The sequence below is a fragment of the Zalophus californianus genome, chromosome 10 (assembly GCF_009762305.2).
Source record: "Zalophus californianus isolate mZalCal1 chromosome 10, mZalCal1.pri.v2, whole genome shotgun sequence".
In the NCBI taxonomy this organism is placed as follows: domain Eukaryota; kingdom Metazoa; phylum Chordata; class Mammalia; order Carnivora; family Otariidae; genus Zalophus; species Zalophus californianus.
The window spans coordinates 111,833,095-111,858,535 of NC_045604.1; the positions used below are offsets into that span (position 1 = coordinate 111,833,095).

The window sequence follows — 25,441 nt, forward strand, 5'->3', positions numbered from 1 at the left end:
CACAGCCTTGGGGTAGGCAGTGGTTTTTAGATACACACCGAAAGCACAAGTGAAAAAGGAAAAAAATAAATAAACTGGACTACATCAAAACTAAAAACTTTTGTGCTACAAATAATACCTTTAAGAAAGTGAAAATATAACCAAGAGAATGGGAGCAAATACTTACAAGTCATATATCTGATAAGGGACTTATGTGCAGATCGCATAAAGAATTCCTACCACTCAATAGTAAAGACAAACGACCCAATTTAAACCTGGGCAGAGATTTTGAATAGACATTTCTCCATCTACAAATGGCCGGTATGCACATGAAAAGATGATAACATCATTAGTCATTAGAGAAATACAAATCAAAACCACACTGAGATACCACTTGCCACCCACTCAGATGGCTATAATAAAACAGACAGCCACAAGTGTTGACAAGGATGTGGATAAATTAGAACCCTCAAACATTGCTAGCAGGAATGTAAATTGTTGTAGGCACTTTGGGAAGCAGTTTGGCAGTTCCTCAAAATGTTAAAGATGGGCTTTCTGGGACACCTGGGTGGCTCAGTCGGTTAAGCGTCTGCCTTCAGTTCAGGTCATGATCTTGGGGTCCTGGGATCGAGCCCCGCATCGGGCTCCCTGCTCAGCGGGGAGCCTGCTTCTTCCTCTCCCTCTGCCCCTCCCCCCTCCCTGCTTGTGCTCTCTACTCTCTCTGGTGCTCTCTCTCAAATAAATAAATAAAATCTTTAAAAAAAAGAACATAGGTCTACATAAAAACCCATACATGAATCTTCATAGCAACATAATTTATAACAGCCAGTAAATAGAACCCACCCACCAAAATGTTCACCAATGGATGGGTAAATAAGATGGGATATAGCCATACAATAAAAAATTATTCATCAGTAAAAAGAAATGAAGTACTGAAACAACGTGGATGAACAGTAAAAACATTATGCTTAGTGAAAGAAGCCAGTCACATAAGACCACATGTTATAGGATTCCACTTACATGAAATGTCCAGAATAGTAAATCTATAGAGACAAAGTAGATTAGTGGGCACCTACCACTCGAGGAGCAGGAACTGGGGGGGGGGGGGGGGGCGGGGATGGGGTGGTGTCCGCTAAGAGGGATGGAGTTTCTTTTGGGGTTGATGATGAAAATGTTCTAAAATTTATTGTGATGGTTGCACAACCCTGTGAATACACTAAAAACTACTGAATTGTACACATGGAATTTTTAAGAGGTGACTTGTATGGTACATGACTTATATCCCAATAAAGCTGTTTTTTAAAAAAATGAACGAATTTTATATATATATCAATGTAGATAAACTTAAAAGAGGTAGAGAAAAAAAGTTGAAAAAGGAAACAAGGAAGCATAAAATATGATGTCTTTTATGTGAAACTGTAAAACAAAAAGCAGTAGTATATATTGTTAGGGGGGAAGATAAATTCTTAGTAAGGTATAAAAACTTGGATGGAAAGGATATACTCCAACTGAAAAATTTCCCCTCTCTATAAATAATTTCTTTAAAATTTTATGGTTTATTTGTCCATTGTTTATGTGTAATATATAAAGAAATACATATCTATGTTCATATCCTTTCCTTTCTTAAATAAGAGGTGAAATACCGTATGTACTTTACTTTTTTTTTAACTCGACAATATATTCTAGAGATCACTCTAAAAGAGTTTCTGGAGCTATTCCAGCGAGGCTCCTTTATTAACCTTGTTGGGGCTTCTGTCCAAAAGGAGGAGGACCAGAGATGGATGACTATATGGAGACACTGAAGGATGAAGAGGATGCCTTGTGGGAGAATGTGGAGTGCAACCGGCACATGCTGAGTCGCTACATCAACCCAGCCAAGCTCACCCCCTACCTGCGCCAGTGTAAGGTCATTGATGAGCAGGATGAAGACGAAGTGCTCAATGCACCCATGTTGCCTTCCAAGATCAACCGGGCAGGTAATTTGAGGAGCCACCCTAGAGGAAAGGGTGGGCGACCTCTTGTGGCAGCTTCCGGAAATACCCCGTAGTTGGCTGTACCAAAATGACGTTTCTCTGGGTCAGGAATTTTTTAAACGGGGTCCACGGACTTCTGCCCACCCCTCCTCCCCCACCGAGCTCTCTACGTATAGAACTGAGAGGGTCCATGAACTTGGTTGGGGGGAAATTACATCTTTCTTTTACTAGCTTTAACCGAGATTCAGCGTTTCCATCCATTCTGAATGTAGGTAGGCGATGAATCACAGTGGGGATTAGCAATCCCTGTGACTTTGTCAACAATAAAATTACAGATAACTTCATACCACATTACAGCTGTTACAGATCTTCCAAAATAGCATTTACACTCATCTTACCCTCAAAATTACAGTAGCTATTAGACCTGCCAAGAGATCGTGTTATTAATGCATTAGTGAAGAAGCACTTTTATTGCTGAATCTCAAATTTAATATTTGATAACGGTATCTTATTAGAACCGATTCCCTTCATAATCCAATTCCTTTTTATCTGTTTAAAAATATTCTGAGAAGGGGTCCACAGGCTTTTCCAGACTGTCTAGGGATCCGTGACACTTTATCACATTCTTCAAAGGTAGTAAGTATGGCTTGTAAAACTTGGTTTTACGTACATATGCGTGTATATTACACCTCTCTGTGTTCGCGCATGTGTGTATAGGTCACAATGTAAAATATCTTTCTCCCTGTGGCTCCCCGTTGAAAAGGTTTGATACTTTTTTTTGATACTTCCCCAGAGTAGGACTGGCGATAAGTAGCTCATCTGCTGTGACTCTCTTTCGCACACATAACAGACATCACTAATCACAGCTCGGGTTCCTAATGAGCTTGGATGTAACTTTACAATCCTCAACACAGTGCTCCAGGCAGCTTCGCCACAGAATCCATTAACACAAGACGACACGTATTTGTTATGTCTATCCTGGGACCTCAAGGGAAGAAAAATCTGAAAAGAAAATGTTTGAGGATGGGGCAAGAAATGTAAATATTAAGTGGAACCAGAAACCCAAAATGCCAGGCAAGTTACATTTAGGTTAAAGATGTTTCTGGACTATGAGATACCCAAAGATCATGGAGCTGTGCCTGCTTCCCATGACTTTTCCTAGCTCTCCACCCGAAGATTTGTCTTCCTGCCCCGAGTCTCAGAGAGCCATGCATTACTCTGTAATTGCTTTGTACTTCCAGCCTCCTTCAATCACAGAAGAGCTGGTGCCGGTATGGTTAATTTCTGTGCCGGTCAACTGGGAGGCTCTTTGAAACTGTTGGTCTCCCATAACTGCAATTCCATTTATCCTGGTTCTACCAATTTCTTAGAGAAAGGAAAACTAACAGCCACCGAATCCCTGTTGAGGGCCTGGCACTTTGATTTATAGTATCTGGACTCCCAGATACCACTCTCGAGTGAAAAGAGTGTGGTGAGACTGATTTCTTAGAGTTTATTGAGGGATAGGAGTCCAGGGTAAGGCTGGACATGGAGACTTGCATCTGATCAGAAGGGCACTCTTCTTCTCACCGGGTGATTTCCGTTCCGCTAGGCCGACTGTTGGACATTCTACATACCAAGGGCCAAAGGGGCTACGTGGTCTTCTTGGAGAGCCTGGAATTTTACTACCCGGAACTGTACAAACTGGTGACTGGAAAGGAGCCTACCCGGAGATTCTCTACCATTGTGGGTAAGTGGCTTTGCCATCAGGAGCCTTTGAACTCTGGCCGGAGTGTGTGTGTGTGTGTGTGTGTGTGTGTGTGTGTGTGTGTGTCCGTTGAGGGGACAGTTCCTCAAAGCTATGAATCGATGACGTTAGGAGAGTGTTCCTGTGGCACTTGTGGGCTGTCAACCACTCATTTCTGCCTGCCGATCAAAGAAAGGTAGGTGACAGAGACAGACCAGAGTCGGAGCCAAGAGAAGTGGGTGTTTGTGGAACATCCTCCATGAATGTTGGTGGGGCCGGGCAGAAATTCCTGCTGCCCTCCGGATCCTGTGCTTGCCTTGCCTATTGTCTTGCCAGCAACCCTGAGCCAGAGCCCTCGGTAACCTCCTGGCAACTTTCCTCCCTAAATATTCCTGAATCACCCTTCTCTGCACCTCCACCACTACCCCAGGCCAGACTCCTCCAACCCCATCCACTCTACATCCAGTCCTGCTCTGCTCCATGCTTTCTCCACCCCTCATGTTGCCCTCCTTGCTGAAAACCTTTGGTGGTTTTCCACCGCATCCAACTAAACACCCATGTCGTTAATGGAGCCCACAAGAACCCTATATGGTCCAGCCCCTGCTCGCGCTCCCAGCCTCCCCCTTCCGCCTCTCTGCCTCTCCGGACTCCAGCCACTTTGGTCTTCCTTCAGTTTCTGAAACGTGCCAAGTCCCCCTTTCCTCCCTGTAGGGCTTCGGCAATGTTTTTCCACCTTCCCAGGACGTGCTTTCCCTCCTCGACGTTTCAGCTCAACTATCAGGAGCCTTGCAACCGGGCCGCCGGCCAGGCCGGATCTGGCCCCCGCTGCCCACCTTCACAGCCCCTGCGCCTTTACTTTGCAACATCCTCTCTATCTGTAGTTCTCCTGGTGCGTGATCATCCGCTGTTTTACCGGCTGTCTCCCTTCGGAGACTGTAAGCTCTACCAGGACCAAGGCTGTCCTGCCCACTCTGAGCGCCCAGGGCCTCAAGAGCTCGGTGCAGTGCTGGTGTGTACGCGAGTGAGCGAGCGAAGGCCTGACCCCCACCGCACACCTGGGGCCCCCTTGCCCCCCCCCCCCGGGCCTGACGAGCGCCCCCTCTCCACAGTGGAGGAGGGCCACGAAGGCCTCACGCACTTCCTCATGAACGAGGTCATCAAGCTGCAGCAGCAGATGAAGGCCAAGGACCTACAGCGGTGCGAGCTCCTGGCCAAGTCGCGGCAGCTGGAGGACGAGAAGAAGCAGCTCACCCTGACTCGAGTGGAGCTGCTGACCTTCCAGGAGCGGTACTACAAGATGAAGGAGGAGCGTGACGGCTACAACGACGAGCTGGTCAAGGTGAAGGACGACAACTACAACTTGGCCATGCGCTACGCCCAGCTCAGTGAGGAAAAGAACATGGCGGTCATGAGGAGCCGAGACCTCCAGCTCGAGGTGAGCAGCACGCGCGGGCGGGGCGGGGCGGGGCCGCGTGGGCAGGTGCACACAGGCGCACGTGGGCCCCCAGAGCTTCTCGCTCAGCTAGGGGAGGGGGAGTGGGGCATGCCGCGCTTTGGGGGGGCACCTAGATCCACCATGCGCATGAACACAACAACCCGGGGAGGCTTAGCGTGACAGCCGAGGGCCCAGGGCCACCATGCGCATGTGCAGACGTGCGCACACGGACCCAGGGGGGGCTTCCCGCCACATGCTCAGCCCACCCCCTCCTACCCCGCCCCGCCTCCGCCCCACCTCCGCCCCAACCACCAGGTGCGTGTGCAGGCATGCGCACATAGCCCCTCGGCAAAGCCCGGTGAGGGGGAATGTGGACACCGAGACCTTGAGTGACCCTCAGGAAATTCAGCGAGGAGACGGACCCAGCACTTGCTCCGTGGAGACTGAGGTTTTTGAGGCCGGGACCCTGCCCTTCCCAGCTGTATCCCACAAAGCTCAGCAGGGCACTGTGGGACAGTCAGTGTACTTATCAATGAACGATCCGCCAGCCAAGTGATTCATGTCATTGATGAGTTTACCTCCAAAATGGAGAAGGGGAAGTGAATTTGCTTAACTCATCCATCCTTTTTATTTATTGAGGGCCACCATGCACCAGGCTCTTTTCCAGGGATGCATAACTAAAGAGCAAAGCTCTGCTGTCACAGAGCTCACATTCTAATCAGCAAACAAATACATAAACACCTGGTAATAATAAGTGCTATTAAGAAGAGGGAAGGAAAGAGTATAAGGATAGTGAGTGAGGGAAGCGACTTTTTTTTTTAAGATTTATGTATTAGAGAGAGAGAATGAGAGATAGAGAGCACGAGAGGGGAGAGGGTCAGAGGGAGAAGCAGGCTCCCCGCCGAGCAGGGAGCCCGATGCGGGACTCGATCCCGGGACTCCAGGATCGTGACCCGAGCCGAAGGCAGTCGCTTAACCAACTGAGCCACCCAGGCGCCCGGGAAGCGATTTTTAAACAGGATGGTCAGGAAGGGTGTCTGAGAAGGGGACACAGGGAAGACAGGGAGGGAGCCAGCCATGCAAGGCTCAGGGGAAGAGCAAAGAGCAAATGAAGGGCCCAAGTAGGGGGCATGCTTGGTGTTTCTGACCATCCAGAGAGCCAGTGGGGCTGGAGCCAACTGAGCACGTGGCACAGGGAGATGGCCAAGGTCCAGATCATAAGGGCAGGGTAAGAATTCTGGAATTTATTCCAGTTGTGGTGGGAAGCCACTGAAGGATTGAGAGCTGGAGAGTGACAACTGATTTATATCTAGAAGGATTACTCTGGCTGCTGGGTGGAAAATAGACTCGGAATATTTATTAAGCACCTGGCATGTGTAAGGCACAGTGCTAAGCACGGTGGGGGACATGGGGATAAATAACCTGATTTCTGCTCAGATCACTTACAATTTAGGTGGAGCAGACAGATCAGTAAACAATCCACTGGAATTCAGGTGACTTGAGTCAGTGGCATGGTGGGCAGTAGAGGGTTTCCATCAAGAGCACGGGTTTTAAAGCCTGTACATTTGAGTTCGAATCTGACTCGGGCTTCTGGCTTTACTGCTTACTTGGCTTTTGGCCTGTTTTCCTCACTTATACATGGCAATCGTGTAAAATCATTCCTGTACCCCAGGGTTGCTGAGCCACAGCCCATGTCTTTGGCAAAGTGGCTGACCCAGTAAGCACCCCACAGTGCCGGCACTCCGTGCCCCCTTGGATGGGACAGGGGATCTGGACCCAGGACCGGGCACCTGGGCTGACCTTCTAAGATGCCGAAGAGGATTTTTTTTTTTTTTTGGCATGACCAGGAGGAGAGGTTTCTATGCTGCTGTAGCTGGGATTTGGAGATGTTAGCCTGTGACAGCGACTTAGAAATTTCTCTCCTAGGACTTTGTCCTACGTTATATTTCCCTGGTGATATCGGAATAGTGGGACGCATGTCTAGAACTTGAAAGAACATCTGGCCAGCTGAGTCCCTAGGTCATTTCTGAGCCCCAGGCTGCTTCCCTGTATACCTCTTCCTTCCTCCCCTTCCACGGGGGCTCAGTGCTTTCCTTGCTAAAGTCACCACCCTCTGCCTGCCAGGTACCTTGCAGTATTCTCCCCGTAAACCTAGATTTGTAAAAGGGCGCTCGCCCCTTTGGTGCCTCCCTTTCCTGCAGCTGTTGAAGACACGCTTGATGTGCGTGTTCTGTAAGGTCGATCAGTTTGGAGAAGCAGGCAGTCACAAAGGGCTACAAAGTCTTCTCTTGGGCCCCCTTCCTGACACTCACCTTGCCAGGGCAGAGCTCCGCAGATCTCCACTTGTCACATTTCCAGATGTGGTAACCGCCTCCTCCAGGAAGCCACTCTTCCAGCCCTGAGCGTGGGTCCTTTAGGCCAGAGATGCCGTGAACCCAGAAGGCCTCACACTGTCCTTTTCACAGTAGTGCCGTTTGTCTGAATAGAATTTTGTGGGAAACCCACCAAGGACAAACCTGTGCCGGTAGCTCTGGGATAAAGTCAGGGCGCGGGGCCCAGAACCCAGAGCCCGTGGCCGCCTCACTCCCTGTGATAACATGGGTTCGTGAGGGGAGTCCCCCAAGTTCTCTAAGGGACAGATAGCCCCTTTCAGAATGTTCCTAAATTAACAAATCAGGAGCTCTTCATCAACAAGGTGGCACTTTGTTTTATGACATAAGGTTTCTTTGAGCTCACCGGAAGAAGGGGGGTGGGCATCACACAGGTTACGCGGCAAGTCCGCTGGGCATCTGGGGGAGCATTGCCTCTCCCAAGTGTTGCCTGCCAAATGCACCCTTGGGCGTTTCAGATTGACCAACTAAAGCATCGGCTGAATAAAATGGAGGAGGAGTGCAAGCTGGAGAGGAACCAGTCTCTGAAGCTCAAGAATGATATTGAGAATCGGCCCAAGAGGGAGCAAGTCCTGGAGCTGGAGCGGGAGAATGAGATGCTAAAGACCAAAATCCAGGAGCTGCAGTCCATCATCCAGGTGCGGGCTGGGGCAGGGCAGTGGATGGAAGGGGCAGACCCTGGCCTGGGAGTGCATCCCCCTTGCTGACCGCGGGGCCCCCGGCAATCCACGTCATCCCTGGGTGTCCTTCGTGTCCGCGCTCGGTAAGGTGGGGGCCGCCACACTACCCGCTCGTCAGAGACGCGACGTCATGTGAGATGACACTTGTGATCTCACGGAGCCCCTGCCCCGGGCTCTGTGAGACAGGGATGGCCGGGAGACCAACTTCCCCTTAAAGATCCCAAGAAGTGCACCTCTCAGCTCTGCGTGATTTGTTAAAACGTCTAGTGCCTCCCCACATTTCTCATCACAGACTCATTTTCGGGTATGAAGGAGGAAGTAGCTGAGAAGTAACATCCCCCAAACACATCTACAGGGAAAGAAAGAAGGCTTCCCCTCCCCTTCCTCCAGAATTATAGAATTATTCCCCCAGGATTGGCTGCCTGGTGTTTAAGGTGCGGATTTGGAGCAGAGAATGAATCCCGGTTAATCGAAGCAGGTTAATTGATATTTCAGGGGATGCATCTGGGCGGCAGAGCAGTCCTCTCTTTGTTGGCACCTATGAAGTGTTTGGAGAAGCAGGAACTGGTTTTCTCGGCTCTGATAAGAGCTAGAGCAGAACAATAGGCATTGGGATGTTCCTGGGCAGAAGCAGGTTTTATGCTTCTTTCCAGGTGATAAAATTCTTAAATAATAAGCTGCTTAAGGACCCCAAGAGGCAGGGACTCTTTCTCTGCTTCCCTAGCACAAAACCTGCTCTCCCAGCGTCTGTCGCTGGCTCTGTTGTCCCCCCGCCGGCCTCCCGGGTGCCCCTGGCTCCCCGCCCCGCCCCCAGCATGGTCAAACCTTCCCACCCACCCGCCCAGGCCGGAAAGCGCAGCCTGCCGGACTCGGACAAGGCCATCCTGGACATCCTGGAGCATGACCGCAAGGAGGCTCTGGAGGACCGGCAGGAGCTTGTCAACAAGATCTACAACCTGCAGGAGGAGGTCCGCCAGGCAGAGGAGCTGCGGGACAAGGTGGGAGCGCCCCACAGCAGCATCCTGCGCCCCCCACTCCTGGCCAGTACACCAACGTGCATTTGCAAGAGCTCCCCAGCCCCCACTCTCTTCTGGGGACTAGGTTTCGGTGCCAGCATGAGCCCCTCGCTGTGATTTGTGAATTACTGTACCACCCCAGCACCTGCCTTCCCCCTCCTGACCACAGCCCATGTGAGGGCACACAGCGTGCTGTCCCCCCTCCACATTCCCTTGCACACAGTAGGTATGAAGCAAATCTCAGCTGGCTGACTGTCCTACAGCTGCGGCCCTGCTCTCCAGAGAGCTGACCCTCGGGGAGGGACAGGCCAGCAGGGACGCTCGGCTGGGAAATCGCTGGCCCCGGGCCCTGATCTCTCCCCGTTGCTTGCAGTACCTGGAGGAGAAGGAGGACCTGGAGCTCAAGTGCTCGACGCTGGGCAAGGACTGTGAGATGTACAAACACCGCATGAACACGGTCATGCTGCAGCTGGAGGAGGTGGAGCGCGAGCGGGACCAGGTACGGCAGGCACCCGCATACCGTGGGGGCCTGAGCCGGGCTCCAGCAGGCCCCACGACGGCGCGCGGTCCCCAGAGTCAGACAGCCACGTTCAGGCTCGGTCACTCATCAGGTGTGTGGCTGCAGCCGGCTCCGCCCCGTGGACGCCTCCGTGTCCTCGTCTGTGATATGGGAGTAATAAGACAACACCACCTGCTAGGGGCGGGGTGCGGGCTCCGAGAGATACTGCCCCGGGGCTCTCAGCACAGTGCCCGGCTCCAGCCAGGGCAGGACACATGGCAACTGTGATGCGGACTGTCGGGGAAGGGAGCGACTTAAACGCCCAAGAGTTGGGGTTAAGAAAAGAGCCCCGGGGCTGGGAAGCAGGTGTCCAGACGAAGAGCGCGTCCCGGGTCTGATTTGGTTGGGTCGGGGTGAAGAACCAAAGTGGCCCTGCCCTTCCCGCTCCCCCCTCTCACCCCCGGTAGGCCTTCCATTCCCGGGACGAAGCGCAGACCCAGTACTCACAGTGCTTAATCGAAAAGGACAAGTACAGGAAGCAGATCCGAGAGCTGGAGGAGAAAAATGACGAAATGAGGATTGAGATGGTCCGGCGGGAAGCCTGCATCGTCAACCTGGAGAGCAAGCTCCGGCGCCTCTCCAAGGACAGCAGCGGCCTGGACCAGGTGGGGCGGGCCGGGCCGGGCCGGGCCGGGCTGGACGTGGCCCCGGGCGCCTGCAGCCAGGTGCCTCCCCACGCCGCGGCCCCTCCCAGAATAACCCCTGTCCTTGACCCTCCTGCGTGGCACACCACTCAGTACACACTGTGAATTTTGAACTTGGAAAATGCAGGGTAAAACCCTGTCATGGCCACTTGCTAGACAAGTGACTTCACCGGGTAGCCTCAGCTCCTTCTCAGTTGACCGCAGCTGCCTGCTAGCCTCCCGTTGCCACCACCATGTGGACGGTCACTGGGCGTCAGACGCCCCACGCCCACTGAAGTCCCTGGTGCCTATGAGGACACTGTCCTTTACGGACGGTACGACGCTCGGAGTTCATGTCACCGCAGGGCCCCGGGGACTCAGGGTTGAGTGGACGCTGCCGTCGAACAGACCATTACGGTCCTCATGCACCAAGGAAGGAGCCCGGACCCTAGCAGCTGGGGGTACCCCTGGCCAGTGGCCTGGGGAACCTGGGGCGAGACCCTCAGCGGACCCAAATCTAGCGCCAGGGGTCAGTCCAGGAAGGTGTTGTTTCGATACAGTGTTGTGAATCACAAGCAGTTCTGGGCGGTTCCGCCGTCCGTCAGGGGGGAGGCAGGGACGGGCAGGTGACAGGCGGGCAGGTGACAGGACTGGCGGGTGACAGGACGGGCAGGTGATGCACCGGGAGGCGTGGCAGCAGATAACAGAGTCGGCTTGTGGGCTGAGGCCCTTCGTTGTTTTTCTGGGACCTCGACGCGTTTTGTGCAGGGAAGTAAGGCCGAGAGTTTGCGTTGGAGGGCAGCGGCAGGAAGGTTGTGTGGTTGGGCAACTGGAAGTTACCAGCTGCCCCTGCAGCTGGGCCCCAGGCAGTGGCTAGAAAGCACCAGTACGAGGCCCGAGCTGCTCTGTTAGGTTCTGTGTTTGCAGCTCAGGCCCAGGGCTGCCCCTCGGGACGTGAAGGCAGCCCGTCAGACCCCAGGGGCCATCGCTTTACTGCCGCGAATACCACAAAGCCGGGGGAGACGGGGACCGGAGGCTGGTGACGAGAAGCGAGTGGGGCCAGAACGACGAGCCTGGGCCTCGTGGCCGGGGCGGGGGGGGGGGGAGGGGGCGACGCGGGGACCCGGGAGATGCGCGGGCCGTCCTGAGTTCGAAGCTGGGGCCCCAGGGAGGGCCGCCCGCCGACAGGGGCCGCTCGTCCCGCCGCATCACTGGCGCTGGCCTCTCTCTGCCCCAGAGTCTGCCCAGGAACCTGCCGGTGGCCATCTCTCAGAATTTTGGGGATGCCAGCCCCAGGACCAACGGGCAGGAAGCTGACGACTCGTCTACATCGGAGGAGTCCCCAGAAGACAGCAGATACTTCCTGCCCTACCACCCGCCCAAGCGCAGGATGAACCTGAAGGGCATCCAGGTACTGGTGCGGACGGGCAGCCGTGGGGCCACTGCTGGACGGGACTCGGCCTTGCCGGCCTCACCGATGGGAATCCTGCCAGCCCCAGCTTTCTCCCCGTTTGCTTCCACACATCCTCCCTCCGCATAGCCCAAGTTAGAGAGAAAATGAAGTAAGCGTTTTGAAATTCATTCGTTTATTCAGCACATAGGTATTGAGCGTCTATCCCGTGTTCATTGACGTTAATGGCTTGGGGGAGGCCTGCGGGGGGCGGGGGGCTGGAGTTAGAGCGGCAAACCTGTCCACTCCGCTCAGTGTCCAGGGCCGTCCGTGGCTCCCTCTTCAGGAGGAATGAGTGCGGGAGATCATCTCGCGTGAGGGGGGCCGGGCAGCGCAGGGTGGGCCCCCCAGGAAGCACCAGCACCTTGTGCTTTCCAGAAAATTCCCCTGTGTCGTGTACCCGGTTGTGCTGGGCCTCACGCCCGCACGCGTGCCTTCCCCGGCCGCCGCTCTCGGCTCTGGTACCAGCTGAACCACGTGGTGCCACCTCCCGGGACAGGGGGGTGGGGGGGCACCGTGCCAGCCGATGCCATGCAGCCCGGGGTGCGGGCATCACACGCCGTCGGGGCTCCTGGGGCCACACGGGCTTCCTCCGTTTATTCCCTGCCTCCGCTGCCACGAGTCTCGGGCCTTGTCTGATGTCAGACCGTTGCTTTCCCCTCTGTCTTGCAGCTGCAGAGAGCCAAATCCCCCATCAGCCTGAAGCGAACCTCAGATTTCCAAGGTTGGTGCACGCCCAGACCCCGCTCCTGTCTGTCTGTCCGTCTGCCTCTCTCCCGGCCCTTTTTTTCCCATTGTGATGATCAGTCCCGTGCGTTCAACCTGGGACAGGCCTGGGGGCCCCGGGTGGAGGCGCGTCTGATGGTAGTTAACACTCCTTGTCAGGGGACAGGGCAGGAGCTACGAAGTAGAAACGTGCCGTCTGGGGCACACACACACGCGCACACGCGCGCAGCTCGCACACACACTGAGGTCGGCCCTGGGCCCCGGATATACCACAGCCGGACTTGGCGCTTCTGCTCACGGCTTGTCAGCAGGAGGCGGGCTCGACCGTCCTTCCAGGCTTTCGGCCGGATGGTCTGGGTCCAGCTGTGAGCCCCTGGTTCTGCAAGACACGGCGTCTTCAGAACCCGTCACTAGTTCTCACTGTGACTCTCAGGGGACAGTTGGCTAGTGAGGAAATCAAGCACCTACTGTGTGCCAGGTGCCCCTAGGCCCACACGGACGCTCTGGAGCCCTGTGTCAGAGTGAGGACGGAGAAGGTGGCTGTGGACACCAAGGAAGAGTGGATGGAGGAGGGTTGGAGAAAGATCCGTCAAGAAGACACAGTCTCTGGAAGGCCGTTCAGGACAGAACAGGGCGCAGGGGCAGGGTGGAGGAGCCTGGCGTGCTGCCGTTTCAGAGCTCAGAGCAGGGGAATGCTGGGAGCGAGGCTCCAGGTCACAGGGCAGGAGCTCCGTGCTGAGGATGTGCACCCCTCCCCGGTCTGTGGGGGGCAGGGGAAGGAGGAGTCCAGAGCAAGACCTGGAGGAGCCCGGAGGTGGGGGTCCATCCACCCCTCTCATTGCCAGATCAAGTACCTCTAGAACTTTCTTTATCAGAAGGGAGGTGTAAAGGGCCTGAGGCCTGTGGGAGAAGTGTTTGCCCCAAGAAGAGGGACGGGGGGAGAGCAGGATGACAGAGCTTCTGGACCCTCCACAAGCCTTTGCCACTGGCTAGGGTGATGTGTGCAGGTGTCGGACTGTTCACGCACAAGCTATGGGGGGCAGTGGACAGGTGGGAGAGCCGGCTCTCCTGCACAGCAAGGCAAGGGCTGAGAAGTGTGCACAAAACCCCAGAGACAGCCCCCGAAGGAGCCGGAGGGGCCCCTGGGATGGGGCTTACTGAGGAGGCGACAGACTCTGCCCCAACCGGCCCCTGTCTCCAGTCGGCCTGTCCAGTGGAGACGGTGGGATGGGGTCCCTGGGCGGGGACGTCTCCGCTCTACAAGACGCACGCGCCCATCCCTGCTGTCCCACAGAGCGCCAGGTGGGGCCCCCGCCTGAGTCCTCAGAGACACAGGACATCGCCCCGCCTCTCCTGAGGTTGCCCTGGGCCTGGCCACGGCAGGACGCGCTGGTGTGCAAGACCACACTCCCTCCTGCGAGCCCACGGCTGGGGGGACGGGAGGAGGGAGGAGGCCACCCAGGCAGGACAGCCCCCGGGCGCTCGGTGCCCGCGGGGGCTCTCAGTGCCCTCTTGCCTGCCTTTCCCCTCTGCTTCCTGTCTCCGCGAGGACAGGGCGAGGCCATGAAGAAGAAGGCACGGACGCCAGCCCCAGCTCCTCCAGATCCCTGCCCATCACCAACTCCTTCTCCAAGATGGTAAGCGGGGTCCCCAGCACGCCCCCTTCTGGCTCAGAACCCACCAGCAGCCCCCGCCCCTCCATCTGCCTCTGCAGGCCTGCCCCCTTGCTTTGCACTCCGCGCAGGCCTGTGAGCAGCATCACTCCGGGGGGCTTGCAGCCCAGACCCTCCTTATGTTTATTTAAAGATGTTTCCACTGGCTCACCGCATATTTACACCTTCTCGCGGCCTTCTTTCCCAATTTAACACTCGGTGGGAGGGAAGAGATGGGCCTCTGAGGAGCTATAGGGAACCACACAGGCAGCCGCTGAAAATTCTACAGCGACTTCAGGCCCTGCGCCTCCCTTCCCCAGCCCGCCCCCCCACCCGCCCCCTCCCCTGCGGGGCCCCAGCCCCTGGATCCAGCGTCCCTCCCCTCAGGCAGACAGCAGAAGGCATGGGATTAGAGATTCTAACCCCAGAGGCGAAGCCCTGGGAAGCTTGTCAGCGCGGCTTCCAAAATCAGGCCCTGCTTCCAAAATCAGGCCCTGGGGGCTGCAGGGATTTGATAAGGAACAGCTCCTGTCTGCTTGCAGCTCTGGGGGGCGAAATCCGAGGCTCTTATTTAAGGCAGCCCTTGCCAGGAGCCAGCAGGCCTTCTTTCAAAGGGTCGTCCTCCAGCAGCCTTGTGGCCTGCGGGACATTTGTCACAACGGCCACCACCACCAGGCCCCCCGGGTCTTCCTCTCATCCAGAGTAGGTGCCCAAGGCCGGCGCAGCCGGGGGGCCATGGAGCTCAGCCTGTGCAGGGTACAAGGCACCACCCTGCCCCCCCATCTCCCCCAGCCTCCGCGGACTCCTGCCTGCATCTTCCCTGCCCCCGCCCAAGGCAAGCAGATGTGCAAGCAGATGTGCGCCAAGCTCAGTGCTCAGCGGCTGCCCTAAGCTGCCCCAGGCCGAGCGCAAGCCTTCTCTGGCCAAGGTGGCTGCTGAGAACCAGCTTTCCCTGGCCGCCTCGGGGACGGGGACGCATCGGCGTTGAATTTAGCCCCCTTGTCTGTAATAGTTATGCCCGCGGAGGCACGGGCGTGTAAATACCCGGCTCCCCATAGTGCATCTGTGTCATCCGTCTGTGTTTCAAAGCAACCCCACCGAAGCCGCTCCAGCATCATGTCCATCACGGCCGAGCCCCCCGGAAACGACTCTATCCTCAGGCGCTACAAGGAAGACGCGCCTCACCGCAGGTGGGTGGCCAGAGGAGGCAGGAGGGTGCCCCCCGGGCCCCTCCGCAACTGCTCACTCAGCCTTGCGCCAGCCTTGAAAGGTAGGCAGCATGCTGCCCACTTTACCGATGAGGCCGAGGCTCAGAGAAGGCGTGTGGCTAGCTACTAAATGTCGACGCCTCCGTCGGTTTGCCCCCCGCTGCCCGGAAATCAGTTTTTTTCTGCCCAAGAGTGGTAGACCCCAGGAAGAGCCTCCCCATTCCTGCTTCCCCTCCCCCGTCCTCATCTCTGGGAAACCGTCCGCATCCCCAACTGGGAAAACCACAGTGGAGGAATTCCCTGGGCATTCAGATGCTACTGAATTCAGCTGGACGTCAGGCATCTCACCCTCGGCATAAGGGATCCCTTGGGAGCTTCCAGAAGGGCTGGTGGCACCTAGTGGCCTGCAGGGTGGGATCCACATCTCCGACCTGCCCACGGCCTGCTGTGGGCCTCGTTGCTCTACAGCAAGAACCCCTCATGGGGAACTTGGAACTTGGGGAGCACATCCCGTCCTGTGTGAAGGGCATGCTCAGCTGTGTAGGCCCATCCCACGAGGCAGCCTGAGCTCAAGTGGATGCTCAGTCCCCTGTGTCAGGAAGCGAGTGAGTGGGAAGTAGCCGGTGGCGCTGTCGGGGACGCTGCTGACCAGCCCTTTGTGAGCCTCCTCACACCGGCCACCTGGGACACCCTGTCCTCCAGCGGAGCACCCAGCCTTGTCCAGCCCTCCATCCACCTTCCCCCCAGCCCATGCTGCCCTCTGCAAGGCAAGGCCTCTCGGAAAGCCGGAATGTTCCAGAATCTTCCCCCACCGTCAGCCACTGCACACGGCCTGGAGAGCTCCCACACTCACAGACACTCCCCCATCCCCACCCCCCCCTTGTGTCTTGCAGCACAGTCGAGGAAGACAATGACAGTGGCGGGTTCGATGTCTTGGACTTTGACGGTAGGTACCCCGTGGTTCCCAGAGGCATACCGGTGTGGTGGTCACCTGCCGTCCGGCAGGAGCATGACCACGTCACCCACGCCCCTGACCCTCCAGCTCGGGGCAGAGCCCTGCGCCTCAGGTCCTCAGGAAACGTGTGCGGTGTGGATGTCGAGAGGGCAGAAAGAGTCCGTCCCCCCCCGAGACTGGAGGTGTGGGGCAGATGAGCCCTGGGGAGACCGAGGGTAGGCAGCCGTCCTACACCAGCCCCACGGCAGAGCCAGTGTGACGGAGGGGATGCTCCCTGGGCCCAGAACGAGCTGTGCAGAGAGCCGGGAATGAGGGGAGCCGCGGCCCCTTACAATCGGGGGGGGGTTCCGGTTCAGCCCAGCGCACATGGAGCCCCCACACCTCACCACGCCTGGGGCCCAGGACACAAAGACTCAGGGCCCCGGGTCCTTGCACTGGCCGACACCCAGGTGGTATAGCTGTGATGTACCAACCCCGAGCCCCTGCCTAGGTGGGCAGAAGACAGAGGGCCGGGAAGGGCCTCCTTCAGAGGCCTCCGGGAGATGACCCCGTGCCTCCGGTGGCCCCTGCTCCTCCTCAGCTGGAAGCACGGGGGCTGGCCCAGACTCCCGCAGGTGGGGCCTGCCAGCCGTCTCATTCCCAGGCTTCCCCGACCCTGCCTGCACCCTCAGCGGCTCAGGCTGCCGGCAGATACGATGAAGGATTAGCAGCTCTCCCTAATTGGGGACTATCAGGAGCTTTCAAGTGTTAAAGAGAGGTTAGCACCTAATAGAGGCTGGGTCATGAGAAGAATTAAAGGAGTTTTGGAAAGGGGAGAGCTCAAAAGAGAATTCTGGGCAGCCATCCAAGGCATTCTGCAGCGTCAGGACAAATTCCCGTTGCAGAGAAGCCTTGTTATCAGCCCAGAGCCGGGTTTGCACCTCCTCCATCCCAGCGCCTGGGCAGTGGGGAGTGGGGGTCTTCCCCCCCCAAGTCCTCGGGGTCCCGCTGAGTTGGGAAGAGGGGGCTTCTGCCCTCGGGGTAGGCTCTGCCCTTCGTGCCCTGCCCCAGCCCGCAGGCCTAGAAGTGGCAGATGGTAAGACCTAAGGTGGTCCCGAGATGAAAATACGGACCCCAATTCAAAAGCAGAGTGGGTGTGAGCTGGTGCAGACCCCTTTCCCAGGTACAGAAACGTGAGTCTTAAAAAGCAGGTAGCTGGTGAGGCTTCCCATAAGAAGGTTCTCAGAGGCAGGGGCATGGCTCTCCGGAAGAAGATTCATTCAGCGCAGCACCGGCTGCAGGCCTCCTGGCCCGGGGCCCAGCGGGAGAATTTCCTGGGAGGCAGGCAGGGAGGAGTAGGGGTCGTCCTCCCTGCTCTGCGGGTCCTCATGTGCGCCGGCCCCTTTGCAGATGACAGTCACGATCGCTGCTCCTTCGGACCCCCGTCCGTCCACTCCTCCTCCTCCTCCCACCAGTCCGAGGGCCTGGACGCCTACGACCTGGAGCAAGTCAACCTCATGTTTAGGAAGTTCTCTCTAGAAAGGTACAGTGGTCGCGGGAAGGGGGAGCCAGTGCTGGGGGTGGGAATGGCAGGGTAAAGGCCAGTCACCCCCAAGATTGCCCCAAAACCATCCACCTCCCCCGGATTCTAGAATCAGAGTCCAGGAACCATAGTGTCCCAGAGCCAGAGAGCACCCCCCACCCCCCGGCCCCCGGCCCCCGACCCCCAGCCCCCGACCGGGCCTGGAGAGGGAGGGGCTTGTCCAGGGCCACCCAGAGAGGCAAGGGGGCAACCCTCGATGTGCGACCGGCCCCCGCCCCACCTGAGACTTTCTGCTGGGCTGGAAAGCCAGGTGGGAAGAGGGGACGACCCTGCCCTCAGAGGCCTGCCCCGTGGCGTGTCCTAATCACAGCTGCCTAACCACTGTTTCCTTCCCTGACCCAGGCCCTTCCGGCCATCTGTCACGTCCGTGGGGCACGTGCGGGGTCCCGGGCCCTTGGTGCAGCACACCACGCTGAACGGCGACAGCCTCATCTCACAGCTCACCCTGCTCGGGGGTAACGCGCGAGGGAGCTTCGTCCACACGGTCAAGCCGGGCTCCCTGGCCGAGAAGGCCGGCCTCCGCGAGGGCCACCAGCTGCTGCTGGTGAGGGGCCGGGGGCGGCCAGGGGAGGTGGCGCACACACCGGTGCACGCACGCCATCGCACGGGGAGGCAAATGAGTTTAAGTGGGATGCTTCCTTGGCTCTCGGCGACATTGAGTTGGTCGCTGTCTGGGGAGAGGTGTTTTTGTTCCCGCGCGGGGCGGCCCCACCCCTGCAGCCCTGCCCGCCCGTGGAGCCGCGAAGAACAGCGTGTCTCTGATATCTAGCTGGAAGGCTGCATCAAAGGCGAGCGGCAGAGCGTCCCGTTGGACACGTGCACAAAGGAGGAGGTGCACTGGACCATCCAGAGATGCAGCGGCCCCATCACACTGCACTACAAGGTCAACCAGGAAGGTAAAGCCACACTCACCCGCACTCGGCCACGACCAGCAGGACGGCCCATGTGGGGGTGGAGGCTTGGACAGGGCTGGGGTCACAGCTCCTCTGTCTGGGCAGTGAGCACCAGGCTCTGTCTTCCAGTTCCCAAAGTCTAAGCCCCCATTCTCACCTCCGGGTGGTTTTTTCCTGCATGATTATGTCTGCAGCTGGATCTTATTTTTAACCACTAGGGCTCATGAATGTTTCAACAGAGCATAAATAGCCACTTTCTCTCTAACCTCTCCCCACTGCTGCTCTGCTAGCCTGCACTCCTTCCCGGCAGTGCCAGTCAGTGCAGAAGATGATCCCCATGCTCTGTCCCCACACACAGGGCGCAGCCTCCTCCCCCTCCCCCTCCTCCCGACTCGGGCAGGCTCCTCCCCTCTTCCCACCTGGCTTTCCAGCCCAGCAGAAAGTCTGTGGGCGGCGCCCTGCCCACTGGCCGGCAGCGTCCCCAGAGTTGTGGCCATGTGATCCAGAATTCAGGGCAGGAAAGGTCCCCGCCTAGCAGGGTCCCGTCTGTAGGGCCTTTCTCTGAGGGGGCAGAGAGTTCAGAGAGTGATGGGGGTTAACCCTGACCAGGGCAGTGGGAAGGACCCGACCAGGAATCTCCTGCTTCTCTGGGAACATTGATCAGACAACCCTGTGGGTTCAAGCCTCCCCCGGTGTGTGTGGCGCGGACACACTGGGCCTGGCTCTTAGGACTTTTGTAGCTTCCACCGTGTTAGGTGACTCTGTGCGTGCGGAGCTGATTTGGGGCTTTCTAGTATGGATTTATGTTACAGACATTCAGTTTGCTGGATTTATTGTATTCGCGACTTATGCCCCGTTTCCTTCCAAAGGGATTTGTAAAAACTCATACTCTAGAGGACGGTGGCGTTAAATAAGGTTAAAAGAACACGCACCGTGGTCCCACCACTTGGGAAAACCTTTGGGCGGTATCTAGAAAGCTACGTGGATAGAAAATCAAGGACCTAGTGATTCTACTTCTGTGAGTAGAGCCAGGAAAAACGAGTGCACATGTCCACCAGAGACACGTATGAGACTGTCCACAGCAGAGTGACCCGTCACAGCCAAAGCCTGGGAACGGCTCAGATGTGCACACAGGAGAAGGGGTAAATGAACGCGTGGAGGGCGTGAAGATCGTAGCCGAGGTCCTAGATTTGTTGCAACTTGGCACAAAACTTAGCTGTGAGCTCCTGGGCAGCCAAGACAAAGAGGGAAACCCACACAGGACACCGGGGAGTCCCCGCGAGCTCTAAGAGGAACGTGCCATATGGGCGCATCTTTGCGGGCAGCGAGGAGGGAATTTGCGCCTGGAGGTTCTTGGCAGTTCCTTGACCTTCCCTCTTTGCACAGGGTACCGGAAGCTGCTGAAGGACATGGAGGAGGGCCTGATCACCTCGGGGGACTCCTTCTACATCCGGCTGAACCTGAACATCTCCAGTCAGCTGGACGCCTGCTCCCTGTCCCTGAAGTGTGATGACGTTGTGCACGTCCGCGACACCATGTACCAGGACAGGCATGAGTGGCTGTGCGCACGGGTCGACCCCTTCACGGACCACGACCTGGACGCGGGCACCATACCCAGCTACAGCCGGTGAGGCCGGAGCCGGTGCCAGGCGGGGCGGGGGGGTGGGTGGTGGTGAGGGGGCTGCCGCCCAGCAGAGGGGCTCACAGGGGGGCCGTTGCCTGCTGACCAGTGAGGCCCCCCCATTCCCTCCTCCTCCTGAAGCCTCCCCTGCCTGCCCGGGGATATTGCTCCCTTAAGTACTGTTGCTTCACTCACGCCCGGGAAATCCTCCTTCGGTCGTCGCCGGGGAATGCCAGGCTCTCGGTTTTATGGCCCTTTGCTAGTCGTGGCTGGCGTTGCCACAGGCCACCTGCCTGACAGCCTTACGTAATTATACAGCGGTAGCTCATCGGTTAGACGCGGCAGGTGTCTGTAAAGCACCTGTGGACTCCGGCGATCGCTCAGGCCAGCGCTGTGAGGTCAGCATCGGCAGACCCCACGTCCCAAGGCTCGGAGGAGTGGCTTAGCCTCAGTCAGCACTGGCCATGGGACTCAGGCCGAGCTGCCCGGGCGCCGTGTCCTCCCTGGGGTGCCCCCGGGTCCCAGAGCTCCCCCTGCGCAGGGGCAGGCCCGGCCCTGAGGTTCTGCCCTCCCCTCCCGTCTCCGCCAGAGCCCAGCAACTCCTCCTGGTCAAGCTGCAGCGTCTGATGCACAGGGGCAGCCGAGAGGAGGTGGACACCACCCACCACACCCTGAGGGCGCTCCGGGTAGGTCCCCCAGTGGATTACGGGGACTTGGTTCCTCGGGGATGGCACAGCCCCTCCAGGAGGAGGGACCTCGGGGACCAACCCCTCGCCGGGAGGCAGCCCTTCCCCTGCGTCTCTGGTCTCTGCTAGGACAAGCCTCGGGTCGCCCCTTGCCCGCCAAGCTTGCTCCCCTTCTGGAATGCCTTGGTTCCACGACTGGCCCTCTCACCCTTCACACCGAGGGGGCTTGAGGACGCATCCCTGGTTCTCGGCGGCCTCCGTGGGCTCTGACGTCCCGCCGAGCCCAGTGCGTCTGACCGACTGATAACTGATTTCAGAACACCCTGCAGCCCGAAGAGCCGCTTTCCACCAGTGACCCCCGAGTCAGTCCCCGCCTCTCTCGAGCAAGTTTCCTTTTTGGCCAGCTCCTTCAGGTAAAGCGCCCCAGAGCGCCTCCTGACTTTTCTTCGCAATCACGTTTTGCTATGGCTTGCCCTCTCGCTGCCGAGAAGACCTGATCAAGATAACTGTGCTTTGTGTTTGTACCCCACTTGCAACTGCTCGCAGTGCCTCACATTTCCCATCCCAGTGTATCCTCACAGTGACAGGTCGGTAGACAGTCTCTGCACCTGTTGGAAGCAACGTCTCTTTCATAAAAGATTGGAGGAACTTAAGGCTAAAAGAACTTAAATAACTTAGGTATTCAAGTATTAATAGATAAAAAAACAGTGTACCAGGAGAAGAAAACAATCGTCGTAAGTGTCTAGGTCAGTTTCATCCCTCCGATCATGTGTGAAATTTATCTCTGAGCATCCTGGCAGCCAAGGAAAAGAAGGGAAATGCTACAGATTCTTTAAATCTTATCTGACCACAGAAACATTTTAGCTCTTTGGGACCAGAAAAATTTTTCCCTTATACTTAACCCTGAAATGGATTTTTTTTTTTTTTTGCATGAATTCTTTTACAAGGACATTGAGTAGCACAGTAGGTGATATCTTCAGAAGGGATTTCACATAAATGCAGAAAGCATTCTGTGCAGCCCTTTCTTCTGTCACGGGCTGACAAGAGCTAAGGTGTGGTCCCGCGAGGACACTCCTGTGTTGATTCTGTGCTAATCAGGCCCCAGAGGAGCTGGTGTGTCACTCCAGTGCTCCATCCTGGTGTGGAAACATAGAAAACCCAGAGAAATGGTTACCGGTGTGACCCTGAAACCAGATGGATGCAGACAGGTACCAGAAAAATACTTAGGGAGGTGGAAGGAGCCCTCGTGAGTCTGAGCTACTCCTGAAGGCAGGACCACGTGAGACCACATGGTCCTGCTCACCTCACTGCCCACGTGTCATGCAAGAGTCATAAACCTTGGGCGTCTCTGGGTGGCTCACCCAAGGGCCAGTGAATAACAGGGCCCGACCAAGATCTCAGCTCCCTGGATTTTTCTTCCTGCAGCAGGAGGGTATGGAGAGATCAAAGTAGCCCAGGGAGTAGGTGGGAATTTAGATTCTGTGTCCACCACTGGGGCATCCCTCTCTAACCTCCAGGGCTCAATCCTGAATCGTACAAGGTAGCAGGCACCCCCAGAGCACTTGGGGATACTGAGGCAGGGGTCGTGGAGGGCAACATCATGGGAGGTGGAGCCGTCCTGCCAACAGGGGCTCCCAGACAGGGACCTTCCAACCGCGGCTCCCCAGGAGGGACTCCCCATGCACCCCACCTGCACCCCACCCCTCGGCAGGCTTCAAGCCTGGTTAGGGAGGAGAGAGAATCGGCCTTTGTTTGCTTACTTACCTGCTAATGATGTCTGAAACAGCTAAAGGACCCTCTGGGACAGTGACTGACCCCGGCCCGCAGGGGCAGAGCTGCGGTCTGAGCAGAGGTCTGCCTGTGCCCAGCTGGAGGCAGCTCAGTCTGGTTAGAAGCAAAGCCCGCCGCCCCCCGCCCCTGTCCTCCAGTTTGTCAGCAGGTCTGAGAACAAGTACAAGAGAATGAATAGCAACGAGCGAGTCCGTATTGTCTCGGGGAGCCCGCTGGGGAGCCTGGCCCGGACGTCCCTGGATGCCACCAAACTCTTGACTGAGAAGCAGGAAGGTATGGCGCTGACCGCCTGGCCCCTCCCACCTCCTGCTGGCCTGAGGGCTGCCGGGGGTCTGGGCAGGTCCCGTGGGGCCCCACCAGGGTGGCTGGGACACCCACACTCCCTCAAAAGAGGGGTCGCACCCTGGGAGGATCTGCCAGGGGACCTATCTGGCCTTGGCTGGACGGCACAGCCCACTGCGGGGGGGGTGAGGCGGGGGGAGGGCCTCCCGCCAGGCTCACCCCTAACGAACGGTCGCTGTAGTTGTTTGGAGCCCAGATGCCCGTGTTAATTGGAGCTCTTTGCTGCAAAGTGTTCACTTATTGATTTCTGTCCCCACCGCATGCTTCTGGCCGTTTATCAAGCCAGCCAGGGGTCGCTGGCTGCACAGGCCCCTGAGGAAGGCCCTGCTGATGGCGAGCCAGCCTTGCCGGCTGTCCTCGCGGGGCCAGGCTGGCCCGGGCACGGATGGCCAGAGGGCCTGGGCTCCTCTCCAGGCTGGCCGTCCGACGGCCAGGTCAGGGGACAAAGGAAAGGACAAGCCGCTGGGCTGTGGGGCAGCGGTTCCTGGAGCTGCCGGGGGCCGGCATTGCTCTGCTTTCCACACACCAGCCAGAGAGGCTTGAAAAGGCAGAAGGGAGGCCACGTCCCTCCCTGCCTCTGGCCCTGGTGGCTTCCCAGAGCTTCTGAAATAAGCCCCAAGCCCCTCTTGGCCGGCCCTGCCCGCCCCTGCCCCTCCTCCACTCCTGCCGGCCCCTCACTCTCCTGCGCCCCTGCGCCGACCGCCCTTGCTCCACCAGCTCTCCTCGCCCGGCTGCTTCTCTGAGCCCTGGCCCCAGTCCCTGACTGTCCTCAGAAAACCCATCCTTGCCCATCCCGCTCCAGCCCCCTCCTGGAGAGCTCAGCCCTCCTGCCACCACCACCTGAAAACAAGCACCAGGAGGCAGGGCCATTGCCCCAGCTCCCAGAACCGGGCCCGGCCCGTGGGGCACCTTGTAAACACTCCTGGATGGCCAAAGGACACCCTGGTTCCTGCGGGCTCCATGGGGTCAACAAGGCTCCCAGGTCCTCCGTGCCCTGCACCCTGGCGGGCAGGCCAGGGTCTCAGCGCTGGCCCTTTCCTGTCCCCTCCCAGAGCTGGACCCCGAGAGTGAGCTCAGCAAGAACCTCAGCCTGATCCCCTACAGCCTGGTGCATGCCTTCCACTGTGAGCGCCGCCGGCCCGTCCTCTTCACACCCACCATGCTGGCCAAGGCGCTGGTCCAGAAGCTGCTCAACTCGGGGGGCGCGATGGAGTTCACCATGTGCAAGCCAGGTGAGTGCACCTCACCAGTGGGACAGGAGAGCGGACGGAAGGGCCACGCTCCCTCCTGGCCCTGTGCGCGCGGGGAGGGAGGGTCACGGTCCCTCGCGCCATGGCAGCCCTCTCAGCGTTCACCGTGGCCCCAGAACAGGGAACGCTGGCCTCCCCTTCACCATTCACACCGAGGGTCCGGGACGAAGGGCACAGGGTCAGTTAGGAGATGTGACTCGGGGTGCCCACTCCAGGCCCTTAGGTAAGAGGCAAGCCACCCATCATGGAGGGCAAGCCTCCATGTCCTCGATGTGGCAAGGGGACCATGGTCGTACACCCTGCACAGAGGGCTGAGCCCCAGTCCTGCTGCAAACTAGAATCATCTTCAGCATCGTCTGTATTTAAATCGTGGACGTCCAGGGCTGCCCATACCAACCAAATGTCAGATGCCCAGCCGGGGGGAAGGCGGGGAGGTCACCTTAATCTAAGTGTCCAGTTCAGGGGTATTAAGTACATGTATCTCCAGAACTTTTTCATCTTCCCAAACTGAAACTCTGTCCCCATTAAACACTCACTCCCCACCCCCAGCCGCTGGTGCCCACCATTTACTGTCTGTCTCTGTGGATCTGACTCCTCTGTGGGCCTCACATAAGGGGAGCCATCCAGTGTCTGTCACTTGGCCTCTGGCTTGTCACTCAGCATCATGTTCTCAAGGCCCATCCCTGTGGTAGCAGGTATCAGCATGTCCTCCCTTGTTAAGGCCGAGGGGTGTTCCGCGGTGTGGATGGGCCACCTCGTGTCTGTCCATCATCCACCGATGGACGCGCAGGGTGCTTCCCCCTCTCGGCTGCCGGGAACCATGCTGCCATGAACGTGGGCGAGCAAGCACCTCTTCAAGTCCCTGCTTCCGGTTTTTTCGGGGAGAGACCCAGCAGTGAGATTG

General features: G+C 57.6%; 1 protein-coding gene across 2 annotated transcripts in view; it reads left to right on the forward strand.

Moving 5' to 3' along the window:
• CARD11 (caspase recruitment domain family member 11) overlaps positions 1 to 25,441 on the forward strand; it is a 109,471-nt gene that overhangs the window by 75,316 nt on the left and 8,714 nt on the right. For both annotated transcript variants that reach the window (XM_027613707.2, XM_027613708.2), the window contains exons 3-22: positions 1,743 to 1,955; positions 3,544 to 3,681; positions 4,788 to 5,113; positions 7,962 to 8,141; positions 9,029 to 9,181; positions 9,573 to 9,698; positions 10,166 to 10,363; positions 11,619 to 11,792; positions 12,504 to 12,555; positions 14,112 to 14,194; positions 15,299 to 15,399; positions 16,311 to 16,363; positions 17,762 to 17,894; positions 18,297 to 18,498; positions 18,724 to 18,850; positions 20,234 to 20,474; positions 21,058 to 21,154; positions 21,472 to 21,567; positions 23,083 to 23,218; positions 24,340 to 24,519. In XM_027613707.2, the coding sequence (XP_027469508.1) occupies positions 1,743 to 1,955; positions 3,544 to 3,681; positions 4,788 to 5,113; positions 7,962 to 8,141; positions 9,029 to 9,181; positions 9,573 to 9,698; positions 10,166 to 10,363; positions 11,619 to 11,792; positions 12,504 to 12,555; positions 14,112 to 14,194; positions 15,299 to 15,399; positions 16,311 to 16,363; positions 17,762 to 17,894; positions 18,297 to 18,498; positions 18,724 to 18,850; positions 20,234 to 20,474; positions 21,058 to 21,154; positions 21,472 to 21,567; positions 23,083 to 23,218; positions 24,340 to 24,519 (3,009 nt within the window). The remainder of the gene's footprint in view (positions 1 to 1,742; positions 1,956 to 3,543; positions 3,682 to 4,787; positions 5,114 to 7,961; positions 8,142 to 9,028; positions 9,182 to 9,572; positions 9,699 to 10,165; positions 10,364 to 11,618; positions 11,793 to 12,503; positions 12,556 to 14,111; positions 14,195 to 15,298; positions 15,400 to 16,310; positions 16,364 to 17,761; positions 17,895 to 18,296; positions 18,499 to 18,723; positions 18,851 to 20,233; positions 20,475 to 21,057; positions 21,155 to 21,471; positions 21,568 to 23,082; positions 23,219 to 24,339; positions 24,520 to 25,441) is intronic.